This window comes from Melanostigma gelatinosum (genome assembly GCF_949748355.1).
Source record: "Melanostigma gelatinosum genome assembly, chromosome: 10".
Taxonomy (NCBI): domain Eukaryota; kingdom Metazoa; phylum Chordata; class Actinopteri; order Perciformes; family Zoarcidae; genus Melanostigma; species Melanostigma gelatinosum.
Window position 1 is genome coordinate 4,045,790 of NC_136643.1, and position 13,503 is coordinate 4,059,292.

At 40.4% G+C, this 13,503-nt stretch overlaps 1 protein-coding gene across 1 annotated transcript in view; it reads left to right on the forward strand.

Annotated features, from left to right (window-relative positions):
- Positions 1–6,679: 6,679 nt before the first annotated feature.
- Positions 6,680–13,503, forward strand: part of mlphb (melanophilin b) — a 39,567-nt gene continuing 32,743 nt past the window's right edge. Inside the window, exons 1-2 of the mRNA XM_079277675.1 lie at positions 6,680–6,711; positions 9,439–9,596. Of these exons, the coding sequence (XP_079133801.1) occupies positions 9,469–9,596 (128 nt within the window). The 5' untranslated portion in view covers positions 6,680–6,711; positions 9,439–9,468. The remainder of the gene's footprint in view (positions 6,712–9,438; positions 9,597–13,503) is intronic.

The following is a 13,503-nucleotide window of genomic DNA, read 5'->3' on the forward strand; positions in this document are numbered from 1 at the left end:
GCAAGAACTCAAATGAGGTTACTTTCCAAAATGTCAAATGTAACTTCTGAGTATTTCCCGCCTATAGTTTGAACTTTCTGAAGTTATCGATAAATTGCTACCTGAGTAATGCTGCACTAACATCAGAACTCAGATTTCCAAAAACAACTTTAACTTCATACTATCTTTCCTCATTGCGTGACTCCAAACATGCTGGGACCTTTCTATCATCATTGCTCCCTGCAGAGCATAAGCACTGAGTGGCTATATTATTCCAATGGTTCAGTTAAAAAGCTATCATGACAGCTAATGATATAATTGATGCAGTATAGTAAAGTGTAATTTATTAGCTTTCACATTGTTTTAGTCATTGCTCTAAATTGTATTCTTGTCTGAGCAGGAACATAACAAGATAAAACTCAAACTGTAATTTTTAGTGCTGAAGTATGAGTTACTCTGCTGGCCAGCAGGAGGTGAGATGCTGTGGTTGCAAAAAGAAGTCTGATTATATGGAAGTCCATGACAAGATTACCCTACTTCTCTCTTGATTCATTAACATATTCTTGCGTTTCACCTTCCAAGGGGACAGCCTACAAGCACACAGACTGTCGTTCAGCTATGTTCTGGCAAGATGTTCATTGCTTTGTCTTGCCATCAGACAGCCCTTTCTGAAGGTAAACTAAACTGAAACCTATCGATGTTCTCTTCAAAGCCACAAGGCTGCCTTGACAACACTTAAACTTCTATAGATTTTTTAGGTGGCCCTCTATTTTTAATTGTCTAAATTACATTTTGCTGGTGCTCTGTGCCAAACTGGGGGTGTGCCGACTGCCATCTACTGTAGGTCATATGCTGCAGGAGGAGTACCTCATACAACTCCACTTCAAAACACCCGAACTACCTCTTTAAGGTTTGTTTTGTGTTAAGAAACAATTGTGGTCATGGTTAAGATGAAAAGGGAATCATACAGTTATCTCCCATCCCAAAGTTCCGCATTTTCGCTACAGACAGAGCTACAGGGCTTTATCATTTCAGCGTAAACATATGCACTCAATTTGCCATTTGCTGGTATGTCTGATGCTGTTGTTTTACTGATGCCTCAGACCAATTAGACTGAGGCTGAATGATATACCCACTCTTCTGTCCGTCTATGTATTACTCTTTCACAATCACAATAGTTAAAAAACAGAGAAAAAGAGACCGTTTTACTTTGTGAAGGGTATGTGTGACACTTGGTGTAAAAAAAGCCATATGTGCTGCAGTGCTGAAGCTCTCTTTACAATAAGCCTTTGTCATTTGGTCCAAACAGCTTTCGCATACGAAAAAAATGCACTGATGGCCAGCAGTGCCCAGCTGGCTGTGTGAAAGGAAATTTCGCCAGCATAAAGCTTCCAACGTTTCAGAATGGGGGATTCCCATTAAACTGTTGGCTCTATAACCCCCATCAGAGAACAAACAAAGAACCTTTGAATACAAAGTTTATTTCTCTGTTCCTTTCCACAGACTTGTTTCCCTTATACATAGGATTCAAGTACAATGAACAAATTCAAAAAAGTCAGTGACCACAACATTACCACCAAATAATGTTGTAACAGTCTCCTCCTAATGCAAGATCTTGGAAACAGACAGTTTAATGACAAAACCAAAAACTTTTCAGGGACTCAATATAAAAAAAGCACACTGGGATGGTGTTTAACTGTATACACAAAAAAAACTTACGTAATGGTTTGGCTCTTTGAGCTGCTTTTAGGAGATGGGGAGAAGAGGGAGGGGGATGGCATTTCCTGCTGTTAAGGCTTCATCACAGCATTGTGCTGAAATGAGGCCGTCCTCCTGCTTTGCTATGATTACTGGGGAGGAGGGCCAAAACTCCAACGATAAAATAGGAAGAGATAATCAGCAGGTCCATGTGAAAGTTAATGCAGGCGCCTAATCCCACAACATTAAAAATATCAGGGAAGATCAGGAGACTCCAAAACCACATAATGATGACGGGTCAAGAGTGTGTTGTGGTTGTAGAGTTAAATTCTTTCATCCGTTTTACCCAATTGTTTGGTACCACTTTGGATCAGAGATCTAGTTTAAACTAGGTCTGAATGGGGGGTCATGACTTCTGTCACATGAGATCCCCATCTCTACAATATTTACTTCACTGATCATTAAATGTCGAATAGAGAAATACATATATAAAATGAACTCTTAATTAGGAGTATGATTTTTTTTAACGAAAGGGATTGCAGCCATTGTTAGTGCCTTGTGTGTCTTCCGTAAAACCAGATGGTCCAGGGTTTCCAGTACATATGGCCCCCTACGGAGCCCCCAAATAGTCACAGAGGGAATTTTCTTCCTGAACTACTTTTGCAATTGCATGGAATATCTTTTGCATTCGCTCACAATGTTTTGGCAGTGACACACGGTTACCGTAATAATGGGTGTAACATAAACTGCATGCAGGGGTATTATATGCATTTACATGGTTAGCTGGCAGATCATTGTGTTGAAGCCACTGTATTTCTAAACTCCTGGGGTGTATTAACATGACTGGTCAATCCGAGCAACACAGGTTTTAATCCATATGACTTAACAATGCTCACCTGGCCAATGTATATAGGAGAGATAGAGTCACGTTACAGCTACTGTTGCCATATTCATAGCATCATAGTTTGAACCGCAACGGTAGCCGTAGTCTGAGCATTAACCAAATCCACAGCTTCACCTCCCCAACTTATCCCCATACACTGGTTAGTTATGATATCCAGTCATTTCCAAAACAACTCAGTTAAGTGTAGGCAACAAAATGACTAAATTATCATTGTTTGGGTTCAAATAACTACTTAAGTGCCGTTACTGAAGTATGCAAGTTACATGACAAATAAATCAAAGTTGACTTCTCGTTTATCACAAGGATCTCCTGGCTGAAAGATCCATGTTTGTTGGACTCATCCACCTCTACATTAGCAAACGTTAGCATGCTAACGCATGTAACTAAGATGTTGAAAATGGTGAACATGACCTGCTAGACATCACTATATTAGCATGTCTGTCAGTGTGAATGGTTCCTGTATTTTCTTTATCCACAAACAATGATAGTCATCTTACCTTTGCTTATGCCTTTTATAGAACAGGGTTGGCTCACACCACAGAGGTTGCAGTTTACCGATAATTTAAGGTGTAATTCATTGTATGGTCACACGTTTATCAATGTAATAGTGGATGGAGCAAACAGGATGTGATGACAAACATGTGTATAAGTACAAAAATAAGTTCATCTCAATTTCTTTCCAAAATGAAACATCCATGAGAAATGTCACGGGTAGTCTGACAAAATAGCTACTACAAACACAAAAATCTGATACTGTATGGAATTTGAGTTTATTTCCTATTAAATTGAGCAACAGTGGTGCTTGTATATTAGCCAATATTATTGCATGTGATGCATCCCCTCAGTCTTAAGTTACCTGTATTCTGCAGGCCAAGACCGGGAGAGTGAAAATCCTGAATAGCCTGGCACAACAGCCACATTAACCACATGCACGCACACACACACACAGATGCAGCGACACATGCATTTAAAATCCAATTATACATCCAACAAGACCATGGAATAAACCATAGTATTGATGGAAGTATTGAAATAGGCCACAAAGTCAGACATTTTTTCATTATAGTCTTTTACAGAAGAAAGTAAGAAGTCAGTTCAGTCAGGTTGATGCCCTGATTGTTGTTTTTATCTGAATAACAGTTGAAAAGAGTCTTTCAACAGTACAACTTGTTGTTGGTGGGATGACGAGGGGCCACATACCAACACAGTCTCACCTCAGTTCGGGAAATACTCACAAAATGCAATCTATTGTTTTCCTGTACAGGATCAGAAATGTTTTATTCCCTTTGTGCCACTCGGCATCATTTCTTTTTCAGTCGGGACGACATTATGCTACAAAACAGAAGTTATGTTGAGGCAACTACCCGCCGAGTTAGGTTTAGAAAAACATCATGGTTGGGCTTATAATAACTACATACGTTGAGACAGAACGCTCAGAATTTGAAAGAACCCAAATGAAAGTGGATGAATGAGAAGACCTGTTTCCCTTCATTCAACTATCTCATTCTCCTCTCCATAACCAAATGGATTTGCTCCCATTTCCCTCTTTGATGTGTGCCACGTGACCCGTCCAGCGGCCTTGTTTCCTTGTTTGCTCAATCATCAGGCCCTATCATCGTCTTGACGCAGCCTACACACACTGTTAACAGATGTAGCTTGTACAGCAGTTCTGGCGTGTATACCCAGTGCTAACACGAAGATGTTTGCGGAGGAATAAAAGAACGTACAACTATACGTATAATGTATAACTACATACGTTTAGGCAAGAAAATGAAAATCATTACAAACACCAGTTTAGTGGAAGTCCTGTTTGTTGGACACATCCACATCCCCTCCTGCCCGCCAGAAGGTCTCTTTAGATATTTCACACTACGTCCCGTGCTCTGACCGTTGCAAAGTCATCTGTATGCGTTCAATTTGTGTGTCCGCCACAAAAAAAGGATCCTTATTGACTTTCCATTGGCATTTTCTTCCGAGCTGAATGACAAAAAGAAAAATCATTTTCCTATGCAAGAAACCAATGGATGGCATTTCACGACATTTTCACAAACTGCCATGATACTCACACATACATGTCGTTGTTACTTGACACTTGTTGAGGAGAAATTACCGCAAGAGTAGGCTTTGGTTGAGAATGATGGGCTGATCTTTGTTTTGCCATAAAAAAACAAAACGTAACAGACATTAAAAGCAGCTAACAGATGCATTCGCATGCTTGTAGTTATTTATGTAAATGGTTGGCGAAGAAAATAAACACTTAATTAAATTTAATTAATTAATTAATTAGGAAATAATAAAGGAAAAGGCTTTCTTAGCTGCCGTAACTACGAGCGACCACAGAGCATTTGGCTGAGCGACACCAGTTAACACGGCCACACGTTAAACTGAAACACCGGCTGTACACTGAAAGACTGAAAGAGGTGAAAAATGTGACCGGTTATGTAGCCTAAACAAGAAGCAACAAACGAGAATTGTTTTATTTTTCATTGGTTGTAGTCAGATAATTGAAAGAGCTTCATTGACAGCTATTCACTGGATGATCCAGCAAAAAGGAAGCCTTCTGGCCCCTGTCCCCAGGCCCACCGCGGCCCTCCCACAGCTAGACAGTTGCTGAACTACCTTGTAAAGCACTGCCTTGTTTAATTGCTTGATAGCACTACTAGTGGTCAAACACTATACCGGGGAACTCAAGTTAGATGTGTGTATCTGACTGTGGTGAACTTGGGTGATTTTTCTCGCACTGCCCAGACAGCAGACATTTGCCTGAGCTGAGAAGTCAATAATTAAATTGCGTCTGCAAGTTTGCTTTTGTTAAATGCCAAAGGTTTCTTCAGTAAGCAGGACACTGCACTGAATACCAGCTCAGCCTCTGTTTAAAATAATTAAAAATAACCATTGTACAGATTCACCCACAAAAATGTGAAGTGTAAAAAAGTTTGGTGGCCGTTAACATACACGAATCAATGTGTTCTCGATTGTGTGTTGTCAATAAAGTTTTACTTTGGACAAAAAGAGTGATGCCCCACGTTCTTTTATTCCTCCGCAAACATCTTCGTGTTAGCACTGGGTATACACGCCAGAACTGCTGTACAAGCTACATCTGTTAACAGTGTGTGTAGGCTGCGCCAAGACGATGATAGGGCCTGATCATTGAGCAAACAAGGAAACAAGGCCGCTGGACGGGTCACGTGGCACACATCAAAGAGGGAAATGGGAGCAAATCCATTTGGTTATGGAGAGGAGAATGAGATAGTTGAATGAAGGGAAACAGGTCTTCTCATTCATCCACTTTCATTTGGGTTCTTTCAAATTCTGAGCGTTCTGTCTCAATCGATGGGGAGTTTCCTTTTATGATGATCATCCTTACTCACTCCGACTCAGCTTCCACTTCACATCACAGTAACTGTAATGATCTCGACACATATAAACAATTGCAACTTTGTCCTCCGAGCTGTAATCCCATGTGTAAATGTTGGAACCTGATTCCCTCTCAGAGAGAGGTTGACCCGCCCACTGTGCAAATAACAGTCTCACAACTATATTGTATCACTTAAACCAACATTGCATTGATTATTAACAGACATAAAAACTCATTCCTATGCTGCTGCTGTATCAATACACATTAGAGGAACTTCCAATGTGTTTCCGACAAGACAGTTGGTATTAATAAAGAGGTGTCACTTGTTGCTTAATGGTTGATCTGATGTCTGACTCTGTCCTTTGTCATCCTGTAGGATCCATGTCTTGTGACTGGGGACTAGAGCCAAACTGGCCTTTACATAATCTCATGATCACTGCACACTTGAATACTGTCCAAGCCATGACATGCTCCAAATGATTGCTTCCAAACCGATTGATTTACTTTTTATGCAGATCAAGAATAACAGTCACGATGTATTTGACACAGCTGTCAATGAGGTCAAAGGGGGGGGGGGGGGCAAAGCACACAGCCAGACCCTTTGAAGTGAGGTAGAGGGAGGCGAAGAGGAGGCTTGTCTCCCTCCCTTTCTTCCTCCTGGTTAACTAGACATGTGATTAGCATTGCTGTCTGCTACTTAGTTTGCCCTGCAGTCAGCCTGGTCTGCCCTTCAGAGGAAATACTGTCCGCAGGCTACTCTGTCAACACCAAGGTAAGACATATTCACATGCATTTATGATGTTAAGAGAACAAAAATGATGTTAATGGTGTGTTTGTATCTCACAGACATTATTGATTTTAATCCTGTTGTTGGCTCTTCTTTTTGATTTATGCTACTTATGCTGTAAGTGTGGAACAGTGGGATTATTACATGTTTGACCAAACTCAAGTCCGAAAGGGTTCCAACGTGTTATTCGAAACTTTTAAAGCTTTTAAAAGCAAACGCCAAACAGCTTTCGTCAACTTTCTTAAATAAAAAAAAGACAGCCAAGATTGGCACATTTAAAACTCCATGTAAGAGAATGTAAAGTGGTTTGGAATGGAATAAAAAAAAGAAATGTACGCTCTTTGTTCTTTTGCTGGTATAACTGTTCCAGGTTTGTGTGTCTCCGCACCTGTTATCAAGCCAAACCTTCCTTTTGCAAACACAAGGAGTCCTTCGAATGTGCACCTGCTTGATTTGTGTGGTATCAACAGGAGATTTCATGCAGGGACAATTGTAGACAACACGCTTTACAATTAAGATTGGACTGAGGAATAAAATACTGCGAGAAACATTATTAAAGGTGAAAGTCAACAACACAATTTTAAAGTACATGTTTTCATTATGGTCCCTGAATACAACAGAGTAGGATACGGAGTTGCTCACACCCGCTATGCAAGTACACGTTGAGCTTCTGTGTACTGCTTGGCTGTTCAAGTGTAACAATTTGACTGTGGGAAAGTTGTAAGAACTATTTTATGAAGCTGGACGAGTACAATGTTCTACTCAGAGTCTTGTTTCTGTGTTAAACTTGTTTTTACCATTAGTGCCCAATTGCATGAGCGGAAATTAGATTCGGCTCGCCAGTCAGCTGAGGTTTTCTGATATAGCTTGTAGTAAACAAGACAATTATGTGATGTTTCTGAGCATTCCTTTTCTGATTATGTATAAGTCTGTTTCACTGCATTTCAGTGGTACAGATTGCGTGTGTGATGAGATGTGTGTGTACATGTGTGCATCTCTCTCGTCAGCCTGAGTTGAGTCACGTCATCCGCTGAAACCTGGACCACGTGAAATGATTTGGGCATGCTCCATTTAACAGAGACTTGATTCAAATCCCTCAGCAATGTGACGGTTGAACTGTGCCAAACCTTCCCCGGATCACAGGACGGATGCTTGTGGCAGAGAGGGTTTAAGCTCCGTATCTAGACCTGCGCTCCAGATCACTGACCCACGATCAGTTCTATTATTCTGGTCTGTTTTGTTTGGAGCCTAAAAGACTGGCAGCAGTTTTCTCGAAGAAGTAAGACTCAGGCATTGGCACATGACTGAATGACATACAAACACAAGAAAGCAATTTCATTCAGACATTAGTAAAAAGTATCATGAGATAGACTGCCCCCACCAAAACACCACAGCATGAGCCGCTTATTTAAATGCTTAATATTACTATTTAAGTTTTTTGCTGACGAGCAACTACCTGCAATTGTGCAATAATTTATTTTTTACGAGGAAAGGTTTTGCGGTTTAGTCGCAGTTGGAAAGAATTGCTTCCAATCGACACATGACACGTAAATTGTAACCGATCCTATTAAGGTGCAACGCTCCAGACGAAAAGGGTGGCAGCATTTCACCTCGACTACTTGGATCCACAGAATCTAAATTTACAGTGCAAATTTACATTCACAGCCAACTACAAGAATACGCAACTTCACTCAAACTGTTGGAAATCGTATAATCTCCATGTGTGGCTTCTGCCTATAGTTGATGTTTTCCATCGTTGTGTTTACTGTCTGGCGGGTCTGTATGGTCCATGTACACTTTGATAGTTTGTTTATTGGACTTTATTTAATGTGGTAGAAATGAGAAAACAACTTTATTTTAACCAATGACTTTTGGATTTAGGACTTTTTCTGTTTCTGCCACTTTGGATTGAATCCAATAAACCCACTATCAGCCTGCACACAGACCATGGATGTGTTATTAACAAGCCATTGGGGCAGCTCTACTTATTTGTCCTCTCGTGTTGGACTGACGACAGACTGGATGCCACAGTGACTCACTATCGCCTTTTCTTTATTGCAAGACAGGACGGGCCTCAGCCAGCCGGCTAGCATGCTCATTTCAGTTGATATCTCTGCAACGCAATACATAGTTACGTATACTCTGTTATAATGTTCAGAAATGTTACTTCTTCACGTCTGTTGATGTTTTTTGATGTCTTTTAATGCACCTTTTAGTTTTACAGTGTCATTTTTGCAACAAAATTAAATAGAGAGGAATAAGCACTGTCTGTAAACCTTTTGAGTGTTAACGTGATCAAATGTTGGTAAATTGTCTCCCTGCAAAAGGTCAGTGAAACATTACAGCTCAGAGAGCTGTGTATCAAATGTGTTCCCCCATCTCCCCCCCGATGAGTGCAGGGGCATTCACGTGCAAGCCTTCTGCAGGAAATGTATTTTCAACCATTCGTCACACAGATTTGTACCGTGAACGTGACACGATAAACCTGACCAACGGATTACCACTCATGTCAAGTTGTGAACTTCAGCAATGTAGCATAAAAGGGTTTGCAGTGCAACACTGGTTGATTATTTGGAAAAGAGAATGCAAGTGACCTCATTTTAAGTGACCTATTTTTACATTTGGTAGTGTTTTTACTGCAGTTGATCTTAAATATTCGCATTCAAAATCCTCCTCGTGTAGCTTAAAACTTTTTTTATTGGCCAAATGTAGCCCAGCACAAGACAGCCTGGCTTCGCAACTATGCCTGCCGCCACCACAGCAGGCAGGAAGCTGGATCTCTCCCAGCTCACAGATGTGGAGGCCAAGCATGTTTGGGAAGTCGTCCAGAGAGATTTCGACCTGAGGAAGAAGGAGGAGGACAGACTTGGGTATGTTGTTTTATTTCTTTTCGATGCACATCTGTTTCTCAACAAACCAATAGAAGTCATCCCTTTGATGCTCACGGCATCATGAGTTCAGGATTAGCCTGACAATGGATTCCCTTTTTTAACTTAATGTTATGCTGCATACAGGTAGTATCTTTGGGGGATGGAATTAATAAAACACAAATAGTAATGAATCATACATTACTTCAAATTGACTGCAGCCTAAATTTAAATCCAGATGTTTTAATTGAAATTCTGACCCTATTATCCAATCCAGAGAAATATTTTTACTATTTTAAATTAAAAGTCTTTTGTATCATATATTTCAGCTGGGACTCGTGTGGTGAAGTATTTTCTTTTGTAACAACTTGTTTTGAAGCCATTAGGGCTTTTGGTAGTTGAAGTGAATATGTCTCCACCGCCTGTGCTAATTCTGGTCACCTTCAATTGCTCTGTGAATTCAGGACTCTAAATGAAAGATGAGTAAATGCAGGATAACCAATGCTTCACCCAGCTTCATCTTAAATACGGTGCTGGAAGTATCAAAAAAGCTCAAACTGGTAGAACACTTAAATCAATGCAGAGAACACTGTAGTTTTAGCTTTCGGTCTAACGGACCTTCATCAGAACGGCAGGTGTAGAAACAAACAAATCACATTCCAGTCACTGGATGTAAAACACTTTACAGCTTGATGTTAAGTGTGTTATGTTACTTTTGCTGAAAAGCAGCCACTGTGATCATTAATCGATATTACCTATGGCTACCACGAGCCACGGCAGCACTCACATTTCATGGTAAGCCAGTAATCACATGTCCTGTCTTCTCATCTACAATGCTAGATAATTGGTTATCGGGTGAGAGATGCTGGCTGTTTGATTTAAATTTCGGACAACAGAGTGGAAACTACATACTGCACTCTATCCTGAAGGCTGGACAACTTCGTTGAGCTGTACATTTCCAACAGACGATTCAGTCATTTGCTGCTGACTCACCGACATACTGCTCACATGTCTCCTTGGCACCAGTGACGGATGGATGGTTTAGATATCAGGCTGTGGGAGGAAGAGGTTGAGAGGGAATTTCTTCCAATGCTTGGATGTGGGTTGGCCCCTGCACAGCAGCAGCAGTTATCCTCTAGGATAGTAAGGATAGTCCACAAAATGAAGAAAATGTTCAGTGGCACATTGTTTTTGTTTTGTAACTTTTTAAGCAACTGGGCCACCCACACAGTCCTGTAGTGAAGACACCTGTGTGGGTGGGACATTAGCTTAGTTGCTTAAAACGTTACAAGTTAGATTATTGCAAGTGAGTGTGAAAATTGTTCCTGAGTTTATAGCTTGGTGACATCACCCAATTTCCATATAGCTCCACCCAACTTCCACCTGATTGGAGGTCTAATCAGCCAGAGTGACTGAAAGCACCTGTTGATGTGCAGAGCCTTCAATGAAATGTGGCTCAAACATGGATAGTTTTTATCAACTTATAAAACATATTTTTTTAAACTCGCTATCTCAGACAAATCTCTTGCTTATTCATACAGTCGCTGTATTTTCCCATACCCTCCATTCACTCTGTTAAACATAGTACCTTTATGTGTCTGCATGTGCATGATACAAGGGACCTTCCAAGAAACTTCTTGTCAGCAGCCTTCATTTCGTAAAGAAGAAACAGATGGTGGGTCCGACTTTGGTTAAGAAAACCAGCATTTTGGTCAGCCCGAGGAGTCGGAACCTTCCTATGTGGTGCCTTGTAGGTTTGTCTACGTTCGTGAGCTTCCTTCACAAATACCAGACAACAATTTCAACCACACAGTAGGTTGCGGGCCCTGCCAAGGTTCTTCTTCAGCTATTCGTTTTCATCCCGGGCCTCTGCGATCTATAAATAGGTACAGATCCTCACATGGTTTACATAGAAAACTGTCACGCCTAAATCTTGTAAAAGCCACACATGTTGGATTGTAGAATGAAGTAGTTTAACTTGGCAATTACTTTGAATTTTTCTCCTTTGCCAATTCCACTAAAATGAAGTGTAAATAGTACAAATACATATTTGTATACGGTTAGTAAGTGTGTTTTGAGAAAAAGTTTCAAAACTCCTCACATGATTTCACAGGAAGCATATTTATAGTAATAGCCACTGCAGAAGTGTCAACTTGAAGTATCTATCTGTCAGCCCTGCGATAGTCTGGTCATATATATATGAAATATACATTTACTATATTTAATATACATATATATGTATATATTTATATATATATAAAATACATGGCAAAACACCATCACATTCACACACATTGTAATTATATATAAATAAATATATCACATCAGTTCATGTCAGTCAAACCCAGGCAATGCATTCTATTTAATGACATTATAGTGGTATTTTAAAAGGCTGTCTGAAAATTGATAATTTCATGTAAACATATCTGCAAAGCTAACGTGAACTGCTTATTCTTTTTCTGGAACGCTGTATGTTTGTGTGTGTGAGTCCCGCTTTTTATCTCTTTGTCTCACTCTCACCAGCCCACTGGAGTGCATGTTAGCCTGTCAGGTTCTACTATGGACTTCAGAGAGAGGCAAAGAGCAGCATATCAGGTTGTGATGTTCAGATGAAAGACACACACCAGCTCAAACTCTTTTAAGAACATCTGAAACAGGAAGTTCATTTAAACTAGAGAGGATTTGATTTGTGTGGACGGACATGGCGAGCAGATCACCATGTATGGGAACAATCAGTTACTTTGGTCTCTATAACTGTCTGAGTCTAAGTGAACGTCTGGCTGGCGAACCCGGATTCCCGAGCTGCCTCATAAACTTTCCAGCACCTGCGTCTAATCAAATGAGCATTTTGAGGACAAAACTTAGTAAAACATAGTCACGTCTACTATTTACAATGTAAGGCTTTTTTTATGACCTCTAATTTTTCCAGCATGAAAAAAGGAGGAGAGAGACAGAACAGTCTCATAAGTGCTGTAGTGCAGTGTTCATTCCTTTCATTTGAACATAAATGTAAGGTCTCAACTCAAAGGTGGAGTTTTCTCATGAACAAACAAAACTTCTAGCATTAATGCTTTGTATGCATCCTTGTTTACTAGCTTGCTGTGGAACCGTGTGAAAGCAATGGCAGGACTGTGGATGGCGTCACTTGTGTGTAAAACAGTCTAAAGTACTATAATACAGTAAGTAGTAGAGGTGAAATTTTATTTCATTTTACAATGGTTCATAAAAGCATATAAATATTGCAAAGAATAAATCACCTGCTGCAAATGAGGGCCCTCACATTTCAGATGTATCATAAGCAGTATGTTTGAAATGAATTTAGGAGGTGCAAAATATATGATTGGCAGACGTTGCCGGTCTACGGCTGCCTCGATTGGTTCGTTTGTGTTATTGTTTTCATACTACTTGTCATCATTCACTCATTCATACACTGATAGCCATCCACCTGCCACCAGGACGAACTAACATTCACACACCGTAAGCACAGCTCAAGAGCACTTTTGGGGTTAAGTGTCTTGGCCAAGGACACATCGACATGCGACTAGCGGAGCCGGGGATCAAACCGCCGACTCTTTGACCCTGCTCTCCACTGAGCCACAGTCGCCCAGGAGTCTAAGGAGTCTAGTTGCTTTGAAGAGAGTGTAGGTAACGGCTTTAGTTCTCCACCGGAAAGGACTGTCTGATGGCAAAGTAAGACAAAGGTGAAAATAAACTAGATTGGTGTATGAATGACACAACAATTTTGATTTCATTCAATCATTTTACATTCAATAAGAACTCCTTTCTTGCTTTTTGTCATTTGTACATTCTGTAGTCTGTACTTTACTGCAATGTAAACGCATCTGCGTGACTACATTCTGAACGAGAGACATACGTAGTATAAAACGTGAGGGTTATGTTGTTCACGTAC